General features: G+C 48.5%; 1 protein-coding gene across 1 annotated transcript in view; it reads right to left on the bottom strand.

Moving 5' to 3' along the window:
• Nucleotides 1-2,490: 2,490 nt before the first annotated feature.
• The window catches only part of MGAT1 (alpha-1,3-mannosyl-glycoprotein 2-beta-N-acetylglucosaminyltransferase), a 29,381-nt gene continuing 8,876 nt past the window's right edge, over nucleotides 2,491-22,995 (bottom strand). The window contains exons 4-6 of the mRNA XM_068116094.2: nucleotides 3,947-4,132; nucleotides 3,175-3,420; nucleotides 2,491-3,081 (exon numbers count right to left, since the gene is read on the bottom strand). Of these exons, the coding sequence (XP_067972195.1) occupies nucleotides 2,857-3,081; nucleotides 3,175-3,420; nucleotides 3,947-4,132 (657 nt within the window). The 3' untranslated portion in view covers nucleotides 2,491-2,856. The remainder of the gene's footprint in view (nucleotides 3,082-3,174; nucleotides 3,421-3,946; nucleotides 4,133-22,995) is intronic.

The following is a 22,995-nucleotide window of genomic DNA, read 5'->3' on the forward strand; positions in this document are numbered from 1 at the left end:
CCCCAAAAGGCCCTGAGGATCCAAAATACCCTGAAGACTCAAATGGACCCAAAAGACCTTTAAATACCCAAAACACACTGAAGACCAAAAAACGCCGAAGACCCAAATGGCCTCAAAGACCAAAAATACCCGGAAGACCTAAAAAAAAAAAACGCCAAAGACCCAAAACACCCTTAAAGGCCGAAAACACCCTGAAGACCCAAAAGCCACAAAATATCCTTAAAGGCCCTGAGGATCCAAAATACCCCGAAGACCCCAAACACCAAAAAAAAAACAAATACCGAAAATACCCTTAAAGGCCCTGAGGATCCAAAAGACCCTGAAGACCCAAAACACCCACCAAAGACCCAAAATACCCGGCAGACCCAAAACACACCAAAGACCCAAAACACCCCTCAAGACCACAAAGACCCTTAAACTACCCTGAAGACCCAAATGGCCCCAAAGATTCAAAATACCCAAAACACCACAAAGACCTAAAACACCCTGAAGACCCAAAACAAAACACCCCAAAGACCCAAACGATTCTTAAGCACTCAGAGGACCCAAAATACCTAAAAGACGCTGAAGATCCAAAAGACCCTGAAGACCCCAAACACCCTTAAAGGCCCAGAGGATCCAAAAGACCCCAAATGGCCCGAAGACCCAAAACACCCCAAAGACCCAATACACCCCAAAGAAGACCCAATACACTGCAAAGAACCAAAACACCCCAAAGACCCAAAACACCCCAAAGACCCAAAACACCCCAAAGACCCAAAACACCCCAAAGACCCAAAACACCCAAAGACACAAAACACCCCAAAGACCCAAATTACTCTTAAAGACCCAGAGGATCCAAAAGACCCTGAATACCCAAATGGCCCTGAAGACCCAAAACACCATGAAGACCCAAAAGACACTGAAATGGTCAAAGATGCCTATCCCTCTGAAATGACGTGAGCATGCCGAGTCACGCCAGTGCAAACAATCGCTTGTCTTAATCACTTGAGAACTGGACCTGGAACAAATTCTGTCCGAACTGTCGTTTTCAGTTTTACTCGATCATCTTATGACAACAACCTTCTCCAAACGAATTTATAGTGTTCGCACGGCTATAGGAAGAGTAAAATAAATAATTATGGAGTTAGAAGGGGGAGCTCCCCACCAAGATTATCTATGCACCTTCCACTGTGCATTTTAAGCAGGGCCACAGGGCTTTCGCATGTTCGTAGATTTTAAAGAATTAGGATGAAAAATACAAGTAACAATAAAAAAATAAAATGCAAGTTTCAATATCATCCTCTGTGACAGTAAAATTGAAGAAATAACCAATTGATTTGGACCAGACTACAGCGGCCATTTTGCTAACATAAGTGCGCGTTCCGTCAGCAAGTGGCTTGCATAATCGCTCGCCAAGCACCTCCCTTGACTGCTTGCAATGTGGAAGTGAGGGGAGGGGAGGGGATAGGGGTGATCCATTGCCAGACTATTGTAAGTGTAGTATGGTCCATGTGTTTTCACTGGAGGTTCGATTTCCATGTAACAGGTACCTGTCAGAGTAAGCCGTTTGTTACATGTGACGCTGAGGAGGCAGTGCATGTCATATATAGACAGGGAAGACAGAGTAAGGTTGCAAAATGTCTAACCTTCTGTAAAGCGAGGAATTGAAAGTTTCAAGGCACCTAGAAACAGTTCGGTAGGACCGTCGCATTCTGTTTGGCTAATTTATCATCTCTTGCCTAACCTCTATTTGGCTGCTATATTTTCTCTCCTGGTCTTCCCACTCATCGCCTTCTTCTGTCATCTTCCACCTCACCACCTTCTTCTGCCATCTTCCACCTAATCACCTTCTTCTGCCGTCTTCCACCACATCATCTTCTGTTGACTGGATCATTCCTGCGACACACTGCCCATCCTGAGCATAACTTTGCCTTTGCGCCAACGAGCTGCATATACCAGTCTCTTTGTGCCATCTAAGACCTCGCTTGCCGCATTTTTCTTCGTGTAAATCGGTATTGTAGGTGTTTTAGCACAGTATATTTATTATTCTTTGTACATAGCTTCGCGTGCACCTTCATTCCTATCTGTGTCCGCTGATTGTTTGGTTCGTACCATTTACAATAAATAGCATCTTGTCCACCCTCTCCCCTGTACTTTCCTTCACAAATAGAACCTTTAAAAGGTAAGAAAACGTATTCGAGCAATCTGCTTCCAGTGCGTGTGCCGTCAATTTCGGCTCATTTGGGCGAAGGTGTTAAAGAATGACAATTGAATGCTGTGCGGTAAGACACCGTGTGGCAAATTCCCAGGCCGAAAAGTTACAGCGCTGAGGCATACTGTGTTAATGGAGGCCAAGACATGACAATATGCATCAAGTGATAGTGTGATGACGTCAGCAACAGAAATAAAAACAGGAGCCACCACTGTCTTACAAACCAAGAAACTAAGCACAAACAGCCAAGGATATAAGAAAATTCCAGTTTAGTTGGTGTATGAGTATAGTCAATCTTCATTTGGGCAACTCATCGCCAATAATTTTTTTTATTTCAATTTCAAAAATACCAAATCTCTGTATTCATAAACGCAATATTCACAGCAAAAATGAATGAATTTTTAAATTCACACTTTCAGAATCCCAAATTACAATCCGATATGTGACATTCTTTAAATGTGCAATAAACATGGAGGCTGTGTATACCTGCAAGACAATTTAAGGATAAAATAACTGATACAGATCAAACATTGCATTTGGAAAATTTGTCCAATTGGACTCGTCGGCAAGAAAAGCCAGACACTGGATTTCCAATAAAAAATCTTTTAATTTCCAAATCCAAACAGATGATGCAAAATAAGATACATTAAAAGAAGACACTGTCAAGAGTCTGAGGGTTTCTGATAGATCAGATACAGTCTCCTTCCACGATACATCAATGGGATCAACCCATGGTAGCTGTTCCTGGCTACGTTAGCCTTCAGATCTCCCATAATGCCGAGCGCCCGCACCGCGCCTGCCAAGTTGTTCTGTCCGGAGAGGCGAAGCACCAATTCCTCCTTACCCTCTTGTTGTGCCACTGTTTCCAGCTCGGAAAGGGAGGAAACCTGTGATATCGTAACCCAATTAGTCTTCATTCCCATTGAAGGTGGCCTGTTTCCTTACTTGCCTCTCACTTCCCAAATATACCCTCTTCTCACCTCTTTAGCTGCAATCAGCCTCTGCTCCATGTCTTGCGCGTAGCGTTTCGGCTCCAAATAATCCAGTGCTAATGTTGAGAAGGCCACAAAACCCCGCCAGCGTCTCACGTAGCGCAGGTGTCGGTCAAAGAACTGGCCTTGGCTGACTCCAGACCTCCCAAAGGTTTCGGAACGTGGCACCTCAGGGCGCAAGCACTGCCGGCCCTTCCTTTGGGCTGGCTCTCTTAGCCAATCATCCCAGAATGCCTGAAGGAGAGGTGGGTGGAAATTTTCTCAGTAAATGCAATCCTCCTCTTTGTTCAAGTAATAATTTGTTGACTCGAATTAAAGGACAAAGTTGAAATACAGGGAAGATATGGAGGAGAAAGAAGGAACAACCTCAACACATTTGGCATTGCAAAGTGAACTGTGCTGTGGTGTGCCAAATCCTACTGTGTATGGCAGGAGATTGTTTGTAGTTTTAGCTGTCCCCACTTGCCATCCTCCCCTTAATAATTGTCAGTGTTTTTATCTCCTGCTGTGTATAGCAGGACTCGGTTTGGCACAGCACAGTTCATTCCATAGTGTGCAAAATGTTGCGTCAACAGTAACATGGAAGCCACGAGGGAGTCAAATGAGGCATGAGATGAGCAACCCAGTTAAATGAAATCGCACTGCGGAAATAGAACATACTGAAGTAAATGCTTAAGTACAATGATAACGATGAAGAAACAATCAAAACCGAGAAATACAAACGCGGGGGAAAAAAGAAAGGCAAGTAAACGACTCGGACCTTTGGCCAAACCGGTTCCAATTCTTGCCATAACTCCTGACGCAAAAGCCAACCGAGGCCAGGAAAAAAGTCTGTGCGGTGTAAAAGATCAGGCCGTGAGACCTCAACCAACTCCGGGCGCCCATTGTCGCTCCAGGCAGATGCACACAGCAAGCTGCTGTCCGTGGAAAGCAGGGGCAACGTTGCCTAAAGAACACCGGGTGAAGAGAATGTGAGTGGGGAAAACGCATTCATCTGCCACACATTTGCATGAACACACAACTAAAAACAAATTTTAACTGAAGAGTTCAAACAACACCTTGCCCCGTGCAAACAAGCACATAGGGCGGGGTCTACGAGCGGAAAATTTGATTGGTCGAGGTGACGTAAAATACCACAACATTTTATCGATGTACTGCTAAACGAAAGGGTTTTGAAAGGCCCAAAAGGCGATTTGGGTCCTACAGTGTTCAAGTATAAAATTCAATTGAAATAAAATAGGTTTAAAGGTCATAGAAATTTTTTTTAAAATGAAGTTTACCACCGTTTTTGTTGACAAAATGTAGACCACCTTATCTAACATGTTACATTAGTTATTTATGCCTATTGTTTGTGTATGACGTCCTTTCTGTTTTGTTTTACTGCCAGACAGAAAACAGTAAAACGATGATCCCACTCCTCTCTGCGCATGCATGATCGGGACAAATTCAGAGCCAAAGTACTGGTAAACTACAAGTTCGTTTTCCAATTCATGTTCAAAATATAATATTCAACTCAAATGAAGTTGTTCCTCAATCATAAACTGACATCTGCAGACAGACAGACAGAGTGAACCAATTGCCTAACGAGAGATGAATGTGCTTATGTTTGCTCGGCCACTTTATACCTGTTGGCAACTGTATGCCAGAAAGTTGTATTGCAGAAACCATCAGACTCTTGATTGTATTCCTTTTCTGTAACTTGTTTTACATCATCTGTTTGGGGTTTGAATTAAAAGTTTTTTTTTTTTTGGGGAAATCCAGTGGCTGTCTGGTTTTGCCAACAAGTCCGATTGGACAAATCTTCCAAATGCTACGATTGATCTGATTTGGTTGTTTCCTCCACCTCCGAAGGTGGGCGGAGGTTATGTTTTCACCCTTTGTCTATCTGTCTACAGGATGTCTCAAAATAGTAAACAAATACGACGATATATAGTAAACAGATTCAGAAGAATATTTTTGTATACTTAGTAGAGGCTCGTATAATAGCTGACACATAGAACATATAATAAAGGGAGCGCGAGATAAGAAGGGGGGAGGGGTGGACTTCGCACAACAGAGGATGCACAGTCGGCGACTGGCTTTGGAGGCCAGCTTGGAAATGTGGTTTTCCCAGGATAGATCATGGCAGATAGTGAGACCCAAAAGCTTCAGTGACAGAACTTCTTCGAAAGGATTGTTCAGAAAGTATATGGGAGGGTTTTCCAGATAGTCTTTTCGGAGAGACAAAGTGAGAGTGTGAGATTTGTCAGGATTGAAATTTGGGGGAAGAGGTTGGATTTTTTTTTTTTTTTTTTTTTTTTGTATACTGAATCGAGGCTCGTGAAAGAGCTGACATTCCAGAACCCCCCATGACATTTACTTCACAAACAAATCAACCAGACAAACAAAATATATAAAAAGAGGGAGCGTAAGACAAGAGAATGGGAAGCACACAAACACTTGAGAGCACACAACATTTGAGAGCAGGGAGATGTGTGGGAGGGAGAGGGCTCGGGGGGAGGAGGCGTGGGGTGGGGGGGTGGGAGAAGTATAAAACACAAGGACACCAAGGACTTCCAGGTCAGAAGTTGGTATTTCAAAAAGTGGAATTGGGGTGAAATTATCGGGGATAGAAAAGTTCAAGGTTTTGGATGGGGGAAGATAAGAGATGGTGGTGAACAGCTGTTTTAAAGACCTGGAGGGTGGAGTGGGATTGAAGAGAGTGAGGGAGTTTGTTCCAGAGGCGGGAGAAAAGAGGAATGAAGGAGTGAAGGTGAGCAGAGCAGTGAAGGATATGTGACAAGGATGAAATGATTCAATTTTGGTGAAGATCCAGAAACGATAATTTTAAAGTGATTCTTCACCATTAAGAGATAGGGCCAAAATCGATATATAGCACTATATTTTAAAAAGTTGTGGATGGATTATGACAAAATTAGGTGGATGAGTTGGTTTGGCGATCAGGAAAAAGCAATTAGATTTTGGTTTATTCCAGATCCAGATTGGCCTATCAATGGGATCCAAAACATAAAGTATTCAGCCAGGCGGAGGTATGTGATCCACTTAGTGCCGTTCTAGTTTTATCCTCAAATTGTCTTGGAGGTATACACAGCCTCCATGGTGGATTGCACAGTTCAAGAATTTCGTACATCGGATTGTAACTTGGGATTCTGAAAGTGTGATTTTAAAAGTTCATTTTTGCAGTGACTATTGCATTAATGAAGATGGAGATTTGTATTTTTGAATTGAAATAAAACATTTCTTGGCAATCAGTTGCCCAAATTAAATTGGCTATACTCGTACACCAACTAAAATGGGAATTTATTCTTGTATCCTTGGCTGTTTGTAGCTGGAGTTTCTAGATTTGTAAGAATGTGGTGGCTCGTTTTTATTATCCCCACACCTTTTGAAAATAAATAAATAAATAAAAAATGGGGGAATATTGCAATCGGCCTCGGCCGTCTGTCTATTTGCCACGCTATCTCCCGCTAAATGGTTGGGCAGAAAAGAAATTCACCAAACTTGGTAGTTGTTATCACCACATTGCAAGAAGGCGCAAGAGCAGTATCACTTTTGACGCCGCCCCGAGGGATGGGTTAAAAATGTCAGATCCCCCAAAAATGCAATTACAGGCACATTAAAAAAAACAAACAAAAAAAAAAAAAAACTTAGAAGAAACTTTGTATTTGCAATCAACATTGGGGGACGCATGAAATATGAAACGATTTTTTGGACTTGACCCCCGGTTCATGCCCCAGATGTCACAGGGGTTAAAACAGAGAAATTAAACTCAAAATTTGAATTGTGGAACCAAAAGTGAACTTTTTACCATCTTTCAAGTTTGCTTTGGGTGGGAAACGAGAGGATTTGCGATGGTACACCTTCAACATCACTCTAGTTTACAATGCCAATGGTATCACGAGAATATATATACAGACTTGGCATTTAATATGGAATATATATTTTTTTCTTGAATTGAGTTTACTTTCTTAACTCGCTATATCAATCTGGTGAGTTTCTTTTACACTTTGGTGATTTATTTGTTAAAAGAACCATGCCACTGATTGTCTGTCGCAGCAAGAAGTCAACAACAGGATTATATCACAGGTGGCGTGGCAAAATGTATGGACAGGTGCATTTGACGATTGGCTTCACAGTCGGGTATACAAGGGTTGTTGCGTTCTCTATTAGTGGAAAACAATTGCTGCACGTCTCAAAAAGTTATTTCCGCTTCCTCTGGAGATGGTCCGTCAACTCGACAATGCTGTTTGTCATGGAGTGGTGGCTTTACGAAATTACGGCATGAAACAGCGTGCTATTGCTAGGCAGTATGGCATCACTCAAGGTCAGGTGTCAAAGATCCTGAAACGAAATGTTCAGAGGGGTGTCCCTACTCCAATACCGAGGCCAGGACGTCCCCGCAGAACCACAAGGAGGGATGATCGCCAGCTGCACCGGTTAGTCCGCAATGGCCGTACCAAGTCAGCTCTTCGGCTTAGGGCTGAGTGGCAGCAAATGACAAATGTGCCTGTATCCAGAAGGCGAGTCAAACAACGACTGGTTCAAGCAAGCTATCGTGCCAACTGCCAGGCGTCCCCTGAGAAAGCCACGCCTGACCAGACAACACCGCCAGCGCCGATTGCAGTGGGCCAGAGAGCACCGTCAATGGCAACCACCGTCAATGGATACTGGAATCACGTAATCTTCAGTGACGAGTCTAGATTTCTGGTCTATCGTCAGGATGGCCGCGTCCGAGTGCACAGACAAGTGCATGAAGCCCACAACAAAGATTGTATAGTGCCAAGAGTCCAAGCTGGAGGTGGTGGGGTGACCGTTTGGGCTGCTTTTCATGCAGGGGGCAAAACTGACCTGGTTGTTCTGAATGGAAACCTGAACCAGTTCAAGTACAGGGCCATTCTGGAAGAAACATTGCTTGCATTTGCTCGGGCAGCCTTTCGAGGAAACTTTGTCTTCCAAGATGACAATGCACGGCCTCATCGAGCTCGCATGATCCAACACTTTCTTGTTGACCGTGGTGAAGAGCATATGGAGTGGCCTACCATGTCCCCGGATATGAATCCGATAGAGAACTTGTGGGCAGAATTAACGCGTCAAATCGACAACTTGGCCCAGCAGCCGACCTCTGTGCGTGAATTGCAGCAGGCTATTGTCACTGCATGGCAAGCGATTCCTGTCCAAACCTTGGCAAATCTCGTGAACAGCATGCCTCGACGTGTACGTGCTCTCCTGAATGCTCGTGGGGGTTGCTCGACGTACTGAGCTGTAATTTTACTGTCCGTAATCCCAGTCGTAATTTAACTTTTGTTTTGTTAAAAAAAAATTTGGCTAATGTGCAAAATAAAGAGATACTTCTGGAAAACGTACAGAAGTTTAACACAGTCATGTCCATGAATTGAGTTTGATATCAGTTTACATCACTTTCAAGGATCAGTTTATTTGTTTCAAAATGTCAAATGTGGTTTTTGTTTCTTTTAAAGGTCACATTAACAAAATCTGGAATAATTTCAACATAATTCCAATGAACTTTTGGTTCTAAGACATCTTGAAAAGTAAGTTCACCCCCACAAAAAAATTATTCCATATTAAATGCCAAGTCTGTATATTAGAATATAATATATTAGAATATATTATTAGAATATATATATTATTAGAATATTAGCGAGAATATAATATATAGCCTGGTGCTGGCTTAGCGGTTAGGGTGCCGGCTTGGGATCCGAGGATCCTGGGTTCGAATCCCGGTCGATCGCTGAATTAACGCCAGGGGGGTTGACTCAGCCTGTCATCCTTCCGAGGTCGGCAAATTGAGTACCAGCTTGCTGGGATGAGTACCAGTTCCCGGTGTGTACCCCGGCTTAGAATAGTGTTACCGGGCCCCCCCCCCGCCCTTACCTCCGGTCTCGGTGGACCTCCGAACCCCGAGAGGGTCCCCGGCAGAAAGATGTATTATCCCTGGTTGAAACCCAGCAAATAACGTCCCCCCATGGAACCAGCAAATGAAACAGCCGAACCAATGATGCAACCACACCAAGTTATAAACAAACCATACTATATTATAAATCACACACAAAGAGCCATACAGCAATGGGGCAATCACCCCTACTTTCAAATCTTACGATAATATCCTTGTCAAGCCCCTTAACCCCACTCATGGCACCTCCCCCAATGTCTCTGCTCCCCTCCAAGGCGAAGTCCCAATGTCTCTGTGCGCTCCCGCGATCGGGGAGTCGAGGCCCGGTGGTCAATTGAGGCGTGGACGAGCGAGACGACCCCGAGGTCACGGGCTCAGCCCCCAGCAGCACAGCGGTGGCGAGGAACCTCACAAAGCTGCGCTGCCTCCCGCGATCAAGTCAAGTCAAGTCAAGGCCCGGTGGTCAAGTGAGGCGTAGACGAGCGAGACGACCCCAAGGTCACGTGCTCCGCCCCTAGCAACACAGCGGTGGCGAGGAACCTCACAAAGATGCGCTCCGACATACACGTTGCAGTTCAACCCGCGAGCCTCCGTATAATTCTCACGTTTCCCTTTGTGGCACAGCCGTTCCCGGCAATCCACCAGGGAATAATGCCCAGCAGACATGACGAAAGCCTGTTCACGGCCGGGTGCTCGCGTGGCCAAGATGGCGGACGGCTTTCGCTCCAACCCGGATTCTCAAGGCCTGGATCCTCCGGAATCTCAATGAGAATACCCGACGACACAGGCTCCACGCACTCCGGCAATACTTCTTATCGACCGAACTTCCCTTCAAGGACGCAAAGTTCCCTCGCCCAGTTCGTCGAACGCTCGGCCCGGAGCTTCAACCACCACGTCTCTCTTTTTCTTCGCTCCACCTCTTCCGGTCTCGATCCGGATTTCCGGCCACATTTTACCAGGAGCGCTTTTAAATCTTTTACTCACAACAACCCTTTCCCTTAAGTCACAATAAGCATAATATCTAGAATACTTCAAACCAGCAACAATACGCATAACAACAATCATTAAGGCCGAGTGCGTAACACTTCCCCCCTTCAGGAAAGAAAGTTTGACCACAGCGAAAACTTTCTTTGCAGGCCAACTTGTCAACAAACCACCTATTGCCTCCTGATAGCACTTTTTTCCGGGAGGCCGAGCTGAGTATTCCCTACATGGACGCCTTTAGGAACGTGCAGTTCACGGTTAGTCCGTGCAGGAACGTTTACGACATGGATGCCTTCAGGAACGTGGCGTTCGCGGTTAATCCGTGTAGGAAAGTTCACTACCTGGACGCCTTTAGGAACGTGGCGTTCACGGTTAATCCATGTAGGAATTTTGGCTCGGCTGCTCGCAGCATTCAGTGCTTCAACTCTTTCTAACTTCCCTAAGATTCACGGTTGGACCACCTGTCACTGTAGTCCCGTGAATAACGGTCTCCTTCTCGGCCGCTACCCTGATAGTCGTCCTTTCGGGAGCTGCCATAACTCTGGGAGCCTCCATAGCAATATCGGCTGCGGCCACCACCAACACTATCGCCAAGTTGTCCTCTTCTGTAGCCCCCTCGACGCCGACGAAATGCCTTCCCTACTGTTATGGTCCGACCCTCCAACTCCTGGTTATTCAGATCCTTTTCTGCATTTCTGGCGTCCTTTGAGTTTTCAAATGTGACAAAGCCAAACCCACTTGACTTTTGGCTCTCCCTGTCTTTTATCAGCTGCACTTCCAAAAGCGGTCCATATTGTTGAAGGTAGACTCCAGAACCTCTTCCTTTGTTTTGAAGTTCAGTCCACCGACAAAAAGCTTGCCAACTTTGCCTCCATCCCTGACTGGTGTGGTGTCATTTCCCATATCGGACTTTTTCACAACCATCAGGTTACCAGAAACTTGACCCCCGGCCAAATCATTCCCAACCACAACTGATACTCCCTCTACAGGAAGAGTGGCTTGCAACCCCACGGTGACCGGTCCTGACACCAAATCAGACTCTAGATTGATGACATGAAGGGGAGCGCTAACCCAGCCACCGATCCCCTGTAACCGAACACTATCACCAGTTGCTGTACTCTCCGACAATGGCAAAATGCCTTCGAGCATTAAGGATTGATGTGCTCCTGTGTCCCTCAATACCCTAACAGGTCTTGGGTTAGTCGAGTCTCCCTCCAGTGAGACAAACCCCTCATAAATAAATGGTTGGTAACTCTTCTGCGGGCGATTTCTCACGTTTGCCATCGCATTCGGAGTTGTACTAGTCGGACTCCGCTCCTGATTTTCCTTTCCCAAAGCATGACAGTGGGACATCAAGTGTCCTGGTTTATGGCAAAAAGCGCAAGTAGGCCCGGAGGAGAACCTCGTGGTCTGCCTCGAGGCCCACGGAGGATACGTCTGCCTTGAAACCGTTGACTTCTGACCTCTAGAAGTCGTGATATCAGAGTGGTCCTCCTCTCGAGGCCGTCCCCATGAATTTTCGTTCGCCGCCCCTGCCGTACCATAGGTCCCCTGGCTAAGTCTAGGCGAGAAGTTAGGGTTGTGGAACCCCATCCTGTGGGTTAAGGCATAGTCATCTGCCATGGTCGCTGCCTCATACAACTTTGGTACTTTCCTTTCCCCCAGGTGTATTTTAATGTCCTCGTGGACACACTGTTGGAATTCCTCCACCAGGATCAATTGTCGCAATAGTTCGAAGTCTTTCCCAACTCCTTTTGAATCGCACCACCTATCAAACATGGTTTCTTTCAATCTGGCAAACTCCACGTGGGTCTCACTCTCCCTCCTCCTGGCATTCCGGAATTTTTGCCGGTAAGCTTCCGGGACCAATTCATAGGCTTTGAGAATGTGTTTCTTCAATACCTCGTAATCTGCACATTGGTGGTCAATTGGTAAAGCCGAATAAATCTCTTGAGCTTTACCCACCAGAACACTTTGCACTAGTATGGACCAGTACTCCTCAGGCCAGTTTAACTGTCGAGCCACTTTCTCAAAGTGTGGAAAAAACTTGGCTACCTCCTTTTCATTGAAGGGTGGGACCAGCCTCACATGTCTGCCAACATCCCAGGTGTTCTTACTAGGTGTCGAACCAGTCAGCAGGGATGGTACCTCTCCCCGTTCTCTCATTAACTCCAGCTCCTTGACTTTAATTTCCTGCTGACGTGCCAATTCACGGTCCTTTAACTCCCTTTCGGCTCTTCTCTCCTCGGCTTCGAGTTCTCTTGCAGCTCTACTTTCCTCTGTTTTTTTTGTCTTCTAACCTTTCCTGGAGTTCTCTTTCCAGTGCTTTTTCCCTTTCCTGGCTCCGTAATTGCATCTCCAGTTTCCGGAGCTCCACATTTTCTTGTTCTTCTGGTAACCAATCCCAGGCTACCTCTTCCCATGCTTTTGATCCCACCATAGATTGTATCACCACTGTCTGCAACTCTGCCTTCTTCATATTAGTTCGGACCTCCAAGCTAAAATGTTTGGCCAATTTCCAGAGGTCCGATTTTACTAACGCTCTGAACTGTGCTTCACTCGGGGTCACCGTAAACCTCTCTGCGTCAAACGCCATAGTGACTACTGGTAACACCTGTTAACCTTCACACAAGAAATTTTTAACAAACAAAAACAAAAGTATTATTATTATTATTGTTACGTGGTCCTCCCGGTGACTACCTGGTCTCGGTGACCCCCGGACCGTGAGAGGAACTCCGCCAGAAAGATCTATTATTTATGCGCTTTCGTAACGCAATCAATATGAATTCCAGTCAATAAGAAACCGCACACCAAGGATCCGGAATAATCAATGATATATTCCCCGAGCAATCCACAACCATCAACAATCAACAATCAATATTACAAAGATGTAAACTCATCTACAATAGCTCTAAGATGGCCATCTTATACATTCCTCACGTGAGCCCCACTCCCGACTCCCTCCATGGTCAATGTCTCTCACAATGTCTCCGTACTCCTGTAGTTCGATCTCCGCACGTGGGCGGTTGAACGGACCCTTCCGGACGTGCTTCCACCGTGCACGTCCCGTACCGGGAACAGCTGCGGCGAGACCTCCTCGGCAGCCCACCGAGGTCGGTGCTCGTGATCGCGGCTTCGGGGCTCGCAAAGCGTGCGAGGCCCAAGGCGTCTGCCGTGCGCGTCCTTGTAGACGGTGAGGCGAACTGTGCCGGACGCTTGGTTCCGTGCACGAACCCACGGCGACTTGACGTGTAAAGGGGTAGTTACACGTCCCGGTAACTCCTCTCGCCAGATGGGCTTTTAAAGGCAGCTGTCCCCACGCTGCTCAATATCGATACCACTCACGTCGGAGCTCGGCGAGGAAGAGGAAGAAGATCGCCGCCTCTCCCGGACCTCGTGTCTTTTCTTCTTCCGTTTCCGGTCTCCTTTTCCCCAGAAGGGCTCCTGACCCTTTAATCACAACAACCTTTAATCGACTACACATTAATAAGCAAAGACCTGAATAGTAATTCACATCAATTCACATAAATCCGTAACACTCCCCCCCTTCAAGAAAGAAAGTTTGAACCCAGCGAAAACTTTCTTTGCCGGCCAACTTGGATAAACAAACCAGATAACTCACCCCCCCCCCCCCCCCAAATCATCAGTTCCCCCCGGGCACAGTTATCACTTAAAAATAAAGCAACAAAATTTCACACAATCCCCTAGATTAATTCCCTCTGGACCAAGCGTCAACCACTTCTAGTTTCTCTTGAATGACGTGTAATGAAATCGTCATCCAAATTACGACACTGATGTTATTCGCCTCATGGCCGCTACGCGACCCTTTCTCGGTTCCTATATATATATCAGCGCGGACAGGCGATGTAGATCCGTCACCACGATGTAACCCTAGCGATGTACCTCTAGAGCTCTCTGGGCTTCCCTTAGAAAGGTAACGTGTCTGCAATATGTATCACAGCTTTTATAGTCATACAGCCTGTCCGCACCTGTATTCACCTGTATGTATTATTAATACCATGTTTATTGGTTTCTCTCTAGATGATGTTGAGAACGAATTACGATTAAACCTACTTTGGGTTGCTGTTGAATCTTGATTTTCACAACACTTAATCGTAATTCTTCTCCTGACATCGCATCGCTCCTGCACTGCTCGCCTCGGAGAAGAATGCCCAGCGGAGGACCCGTCGAGCTAGCTCCAGCAACGGAGCTCCGACTACTCTCGCTGCCGGCCTGCCTCGAAAGACGGGACGTCGCAAGCCTTTTCGCGGGACCGCGTCGACAAAAAGCGACCTGCTCTCATGAGACCCGAACGCCAGAGCAGGCGTGACGGACTCCGGCTCGATGCCTGGAGCACGATGCTACTGGGCAACGTCCTGCGGTTGAAACCCCGTCGGAACGACGGACCCGCTTGGAGCCGCCGGCCTACCCGTCCGATCGCAGCTCGGCAGCACTAACGGCTCCGTCCGAGGGATTCATCCTAGATATGCGTGCCTCGGCCCGAGTTGAGATTCCTACGCGAGTGATGACGTCTCCCATGTCGGCTATGCCTCCACCCGGACGGCACACTCCGACCACTCGCTACTCAGTGGCCCATCTACTCCGAGTCACATCTCTCTCTCACGACCGGCTCCACTCCGACCACTCGCTACTCTGTGGCCCATCTCCTCCGCGCGAACGCGCGCTGCTCGTCGGAATCACGCCGTGCCTCTCACGACCGGCTCCACTCCGACCACTCGCTACTCTGTGGCCCATCTCCTCCGCGCGAACGCGCGCTGCTCGTCGGAATCACGCCGTGCCTCTCACGACCGGCTCCACTCCGACCACTCGCTACTCTGTGGCCCATCTCCTCCGCGCGAACGCGCGCTGCTCGTCGGAAGCACGCCGTGCCTCTCACGACCGGCTCACCCCGACCACTCGATACTCGGTGGAACCACCTCCTCCACGCGAATCGACGTGCACTGCTCCCATCGCGTGCTACTACTCTGGGAGGCCCGCGATCCCATCCTGATTCCGATCACCTCCTACACGTGGCACCCTTCGCGTGGCACCGCACCGTCGCTGGAAGGAATCACTACAAATGCACGACGCGCCAGTTGCGCGCGCCGCCTCTTCACTGGATGGACCCCTTTGCATGCGGTTCCTCTCGCGGGCACTCTGTGAGGCCGGCGATTCTGATCGCGGCCCTCTCTGCGTTGCCGGCGATTCCTCGCTGCTCGTCGGATCCCCTCTTACACACGCATCACGCGCCGCACCGTCGCTGGATGGAATCCCTACTATGCACGACGCGCCCGTTGCGCGCGCCGCATCTTCGCTGGATTCCTCTCGCCGGCCCCACTGAGTAGGGGATCGCCCGGAAACGCCTCAATGGAGGCTCGCTTGGGCCCTGGCGAGGACTCGTCGCAGCACGGACGAGTTTCTATGGACGTCGAGCGGGACCTTCATAGCCTTTCACGACACACGGGCATATGCTTCTAATGGTTGATCGTATACCTGACTACCATGTGTATTCTATAAGTGATCGTTCTTCTTCGTCCTTTGTTTTACTTGATCAAACGGCGTATGCGTTAACCACCTGCGACCATTGTAAGAATGCTGTGCATGGAATGTATGTGGACCGAATGCTTTCATTCTTTTTTTTATATACACCCCGCGTTTCACCCAATTATTTACTTCGATAAGCTGTTGGATTGCGTTATATTGCGTTTATGTAGTGTTGGTGTAGAGCAGGCTTGACGGACTGAAAGGCCTCCTCTTCATCCTTCATGCTCGATGCACCTCATATGCGATGCTACTTCAGGGCGTCGTATGTGATCGCTCCTTAGACCCGACAGCCAGGCAGGCGGGGCGCTGCTTCGGGTCGTGCGGTCTGTCGCTGCCGGGCGTGCTCGCCATCTCGACTCGGCGTGCTCGCCCCTCGGCTCGGCGGGCTCGCCCGCTCTGGATCACCGGGCCGAGACGCGGCTTTCGGTTTCCCTCGTACGCGGTGCGCCCTAGATGATGCTTTCGCCGTCGGCCGGGTTCGTGTGCTGTGTGCCGATCTCGGGCTCGCTCGGGTGCTGCTGCGCGCGAGACGTTGGATTTCGGTGTGCTGCTTTGCTCCGTCTGGGGATGCCGCTCGGCTGGAGCTCGCCGTCAAACCCGCCCGACCTACTTGATGACGTCATCGACTGTATCACGCGTACGCTTTACAGCATCTTAGACGCGTTCGCTTCGCGGCGTCATTTCGCCCGCATTTCGTCATGACGCCCGACCTACTTGATGACGTCATCGACTGTATCACGCGTACGCTTTACAGCATCTTAGACGCGTTAGCTTCGCGGCGTCATTTGCGTAATGGCGTGCTTCCCGCGGTCTCATCGGGGATTCGTTACCTTTCTATGTACTAACTGTCCTTTACGTAACGACGTGTACAACGTACCGCGGCGCTCCCTCAGGGTCACCGCGGTGGGAGTACACGGTGACCTCGTGACATTGAGCGTCGCGCCCGACTCCCTCGTCGCCTGCGCATGTAACGAGGACACCGTACTGCGTGCTCGTCCTTGACTCTGGGCTCGTTGTTATCGGACAGAGCTCTTGCCTCGTACAGTTCGAGACTGCGAGACGCCTCGTCTGATTCCGTTTCCCTATGGCCCAGTCTGATTGTGACTCAGCCTGACCCAGACTGTGAAGGTCGTCTGTCTTCGGTATGCAGCGCACTGCAGCCACCTCTTTAACAGCTGTTTTGTCTACCTCGTTATTCTTGCGGTTTGGATAGTATGTCCCAGGGATGACCATGTTGCTAATCTGCCGCGCTTCCGTGAGGTCGCGCTGGTCTCACTGGGTACACCGTGACCCATGGCCCCTGCGACCTTTTGTTTTCTCGACATGGCCCATCCCTGTGATCGGGCCACCTCGACTCTTGTGGGGACCCGGGAGGTTCTTGTTGCTCGCCCGACTCCCTCCTCGCCCCTTGTGGGTTAGTTATGCGATGCGCCAATTGATTATGAAAGTATTTTGTGATAATCTTTATTGATCTTAAATATACAATTAATCAATCACATAGAGTACACCTCTCCCTCCCCATGCAGCCTCAATGAGCTGCTCTGCGGTATTGCGTCCGTGGATGGACGATCCAACCGCGGTCCGGCTGGATCCGTGCCATGCCACGTTGGCGTTACCTGGATGGATCGGTCGGACATCCGGGATGGCCAATCCATCCGGGCCTTCTCTGTGTCAGAGGCCGCTCGTGACTCGTGCGATCGCTGCCAACGGAAGATTCGCGTGCCGCTACATGCGCTTGTACTGCGTATGTACCCTTGGGAGCCAGGGCGGGTGCAGACCTACTGTAATGGTCTTCTTACTTACTGTTATGGTTTACTGACTTACACATCTGCCACACCGACATCTGCCTGTAATGCGTTGCTTTGCGTCGTATGGCCAGTCGCTCTTCGTCATGGCACACCTTATGTAATGAGTTGCGAATCTCAAAGGTACACCTTCTCCATCTAGCTACTGAGCCGTTTCTCACTGTTCAACGAGGTACACTTATCTACTCAGACTACCCCACAGGAAGACTACTACTACCCACGGGCTCAACGTCTTCTCCCTGGGATGACCACTGCTTGCTCGGTCCGATATCTTCTTGACTGGGACTTCCTCCAGATGTAACACGTCGCCATGTCATGTGACCAGATCCTCAGTTCTGATTGGTATACGTTTGAGGGGACATACTTACATACATACATACATACAGATGGACCAGCACTGTTCTTGACGGCATTGCCCAATGGGCTACGCCATTAACATTAAAGTACCATACATAATAATAGTTTTCTATTCGATTGCAGAGGTTGATGTATACCTACAATTCATCCATCATCTCTCATTATCATGAGGGCTATATCTATAGCTGGAGATTGATTGCTAACCGGGCTAACTGGCTGAAATGCAGTAACCCTGCCATCGGGATTGATGGCCCCTTGGACGTTCGACCGGCAGTGACATCTTTCCAATGTATTTCGTTCATTGCATTCCTATGTATTCCTCTGTATGTGTCTGCTGTTCTTCACCGCCGAGTTTGGATCTAAGCGCGGGGAGAATGTAATGAAATCGTCATCCAAATTACGACACTGATGTTATTCGCCTCATGGCCGCTACGCGACCCTTTCTCGGTTCCTATATATATATCAGCGCGGACAGGCGATGTAGATCCGTCACCACGATGTAACCCTAGCGATGTACCTCTAGAGCTCTCTGGGCTTCCCTTAGAAAGGTAACGTGTCTGCAATATGTATCACAGCTTTTATAGTCATACAGCCTGTCCGCACCTGTATTCACCTGTATGTATTATTAATACCATGTTTATTGGTTTCTCTCTAGATGATGTTGAGAACGAATTACGATTAAACCTACTTTGGGTTGCTGTTGAATCTTGATTTTCACAACACGACGGTTAAGAGGTGGTGACCAAAGCCCCCAAATTTAAACCTCTCGATAGCACTTTTTCGGGAGGCCCAGCTGAGTATTCCCTCCATGGATGCCTTAAGGAATGTGGAGTTCACGGTTAGTCCGGGGAGGAAAGTTCATTACATGGACGCCTTTAAGAACGTGGAGTTCACGGTTAGTCCGTGCAGGAAAGTTCACTACCTGGACGCCTTTAAGAACGTGGCGTTCACGGTTAGTCCGTGTAGGAGCCACGGCTCGGCGGCTCCCCCGTATATAGTGCTTCAACTTCTCCAGACTCCTAACAGTTACGGTGGGACCCCTCGTCCCAGCCGTTACCTGACTGGCGGTCTCCTTCTCAGCCAGTGCTCTGACGTTCATTCTTTCGGGAGGTGCCGTCACTCTGGGAGCCTCCATAGTAATATCGGCTGCTGCCAACCCCAAAACTACTGCCAAGTTGTCCTCTTCTGTAGACCTCTCGACGCCTACGAAATGCCTACCCTACTGTTATGGTCCGACCCTCCAAATCCTTAGCATTCCAATTCTTCTCTGCCTCTCTGGCGTCTCTTGTGCTTGCAAACGTGACAAAGCCGAACCCTCTTGACCGTTGCGTTTCCCTGTCTTTTACCACCCGCACTTCCACCAGCGGCCCATATCTGTTGAAGACAGAGGTCAGAACTTCTTCCTGTGTTGAAGTTCAGTCCCCCTACAAATAACTTGGAACTTTTGTCGCCATCCCGAGCGGGGGTGGTGTTATTTCCCCTGCGGGGCTCTTTACCCACCCTCGGGTTACCATAAATTTGCCCCCCGGCCAAATCATTCCCGATAATCACAGATACTCCCTCTACAGGAAGCGTGGCTTGTAAACCGACGGTGACCGGTCCTGACACCAAATCGGATTCCAAATGGATGACATGAAGTGGGGCACTAACACAGCCACCGATCCCTTGTAACCGAACACCATCACCAGTTGCGGTACTCTTTGACAATGGCAAAATGCCTTCAAGCATTAAGGATTGATGGGCTCCTGTGTCCCTCAAAACCCTAACCGGTCTTGGGTTAGTCAAGTCTCCCTTGAGTGAGACCAACCCCTCATAAATAAATGGTTGGTAACTCTTCTGTGGGCGATTTCTTACGCTTGCCATCGCATTCGGAGTGGTAATAGTCGGACTCCGCTCTGGGTTTTCCCTTTTCATGAGGTAACAACTGGACATCAAGTGTCCAGGTTTCTTGCAAAAAGCGCAAGTAGGCCCGGAGGAAAAACTCGTGGTCTGCCTCGGGCCCCCCGAAAAATAAGTTTGTCTTGGGCCCGTAGCCCCCTGATTTCGAACCGTTCGGGTATCAGCGTTGTCCCCATAATCATCTCGAGGCCGCCGACATGTATTGTCGTTCTCCGCACCTGCTGTTCCACACCTCCCCTGCGGAGATCTAGGCGAGGAGTTAGGTTCGTGGACCCCTATCCGGTGCGTTAAGGCATAATCATCTGCCATGGTGGCTGCGTCCCACAACTTCGGTACTTTCTTTTCCTGCAGGTACACTTTGATGTCCTCGTGGACACACTGTTGAAATTCCTCCACCAGCATTAAGTCACGCAATGCTTAAAAGTCATTCCCGACTCCTTTTGACTCACACCACCGATCAAACATGTTTTCTTTCACTCTAGCAAACTCCACATGGGTCTCACTCTCCCTCTTCCTGGCATTCCTGAATTTTTGCCGGTAAGCTTCCGGAACCAACTCATAGGCTTTGAGGATGTGCTTCTTCAATACCTCATAATCTGCACATTGGTCCATTGGTAGCACCGAATAAAGCTTTTCCCACCAGCACACTTTGCCTGGACCATACTAGTATGGTCCAGGCCTCCTCCGGCCAGTTTAACTGTCGAGCCACTTTCTCAAAGTGTGGAAAAAATTTAGCGACTTCCTTTTCACTGAAGGGTGGAACCAGCCTCACATGTCTGCCCACATCCCAGGTGTTCTGGCTAGGTGTCGACCCCATCAGCAAGGGTGGTACCTCTCCCCGTTCCCTCATTAACTCCAGCTCCTTCAATTTAATTTCTTGCTGAAGCGCCATGTCACGTTCCTTTAATTCCCTTTCCGCTTTTCTCTCCTCTGCTTCGAGTTCCCTTGCAGCTCTCCTCTCCTCTGCTTCTACTTTCCTTTCCTCTGTTTTCATCCTTTCTAACCTTTCCTGGAGTTCTCGTTCCACTCTCCTTTCTTCTTCTGCTCTTTCCTTTTCTGCTTTCCTTTCTTCTTCTGCTCTTTCCTTTTCTGCTTTCCTTTCTTCTTCTGCTCTTTCCTTTTCTGCTTTCCTTTCTTCTTCTGCTCTTTCCTTTTCTGCTTTCCTTTCTTCTTCTTTGATCCGTTCCTGGCTCCGTAATTGCAACTCCAGTTTCCGGAGCTCAACGTCTTCTGGTTCTTCGGGTAGCCACTCCCAGGCTAACTCGTCCCATGTTCCTAATCCCACCATAGATTGTATCACCGTGGTCTGCAACTCTGCCTTCCTCAAATTAGTTCGGACCTCCAAGTTAAAATGTTTGGCCAATTTCAAGAGGTCCGACTTTAGTAACGCTCGGAACTGTGCCTCACTCGGGGTTACCGCAAAGTTCTGTGCCACAAACGCCATGGTGCCTATCGTTAACACCTGTTAACCTTCACCCAAGACTTTACCCCCAATTTCCCCAAAAATTTACCAATTAATACTTAATTAATAAATTTTAATTAATAAAAATATTATTTTATTATTTTATACAATTTTAGATCCCGGACGTAGACCCAATTGCGAATCCGCAAATCGTAATTTGGACGAGCCCCCAATTCTGTTACGTGGTCCTCCCGGTGACTACCTGGTCTCGGTGACCCCCGGACCGTGAGAGGAACTCCGCCAGAAAGATCTATTATTTATGCGCTTTCGTAACGCAATCAATATGAATTCCAGTCAATAAGAAACCCCACACCAAGGATCCGGAATAATCAATGATATATTCCCCGAGCAATCCACAACCATCAACAATCAACATTCAATATTACAAAGATGTAAACTCATCTACAATAGCTCTAAGATGGCCATCTTATACATTCCTCACGTGAGCCCCACTCCCGAATCCCTCCATGGTCAATGTCTCTCACAATGTCTCCGTACTCCTGTAGTTCGATCTCCGCACGTGGGCGGTTGAACGGACCCTTCCGGACGTGCTTCCACCGTGCACGTCCCGTACCGGGAACAGCTGCGGCGAGACCTCCTCGGCAGCCCACCGAGGTCGGTGCTCGTGATCGCGGCTTTGGGGCTCGCAAAGCGTGCGAGGCCCAAGGCGCCTGCCGTGCGCGTCCTTGTAGACGGTGAGGCGAACTGTGCCGGACGCTTGGTTCCGTGCACGAACCCACGGTGACTTGACGTGTAAAGGGGTAGTTACACGTCCCGGTAACTCCTCTCGCCAGACGGGCTTTTAAACGCAGCTGTCCCCACGCTGCTCAATATCGATACCGCTCACGTCGGAGCTCGGCGAGGAAGAGGAAGAAGATCGCCGCCTCTCCCGGACCTCGTGTCTTTTCTTCTTCCGTTTCCGGTCTCCTTTTCCCCAGAAGGGCTCCTGACCCTTTAATCACAACAACCTTTAATCGACTACACATTAATAAGCAAAGACCTGAATAGTAATTCACATCAATTCACATAAATCCATAACATTATTATTATTATTTTTTGTTGTTGTTTGTTTTTGGAAAAAAATTGGGAATGTTGGAAAAGTTCCAAACTTGGGAATTCCTTCCGGACTAAATTTAGGAATTTTTTAGATCCCGGATGCAGACCCAATTGCGAGCCCATGAATATCAATTGGACGAGCCCCCAATTTCAGTTACGGGCCCCCCCCCCCCCCTTACCTCTGGTCTCGGTGGACCTCCGAACCCCGAGAGGGTCCCCGGCAGAAAGATGTGTTATCCCTGGTTGAAACCCAGCAAATAACGTCCCTCCATGGAACCAGCAAATGAAACAGCCGAACCAATGATGCAACCACACCAAGTTATAAACAAACCATACTATATTATAAATCACACACAAAGAGCCATACAGCAATGGGGCAATCACCCCTACTTTCAAATCTTACGATAATATCCTTGTCAAGCCCCTTAACCCCACTCACGGCACCTCCCCCAATGTCTCTGCTCCCCTCCAAGGCAAAGTCCCAATGTCTCTGTGCGCTCCTGCGATCGGGGAGTCGAGGCCCGGTGGTCAATTGAGGCGTGGGCGAGCGAAACGACCCCGAGGTCACGGGCTCAGCCCCCAGCAGCACAGCGGTGGAGAGGAACCTCACAAAGCTGCGCTCCCTCCCGCGATGGGGAAGTCAAGGTCCGGTGGTCAAGTGAGGCGTAGACGAGCGAGACGACCCCGAGGTCACGTGCTCCACCCCTAGCAACACAGCGGTGGCGAGGAACCTCACAAAGATGCGCTCCGACATACACGTTGCGGTTTCAATCCGCGAGCCTCCGTATAAT

Source organism: Myxine glutinosa, chromosome 5, assembly GCF_964187855.1.
Source record: "Myxine glutinosa chromosome 5, kmMyxGlut1.1, whole genome shotgun sequence".
Taxonomy (NCBI): Eukaryota; Metazoa; Chordata; class Myxini; order Myxiniformes; family Myxinidae; genus Myxine; species Myxine glutinosa.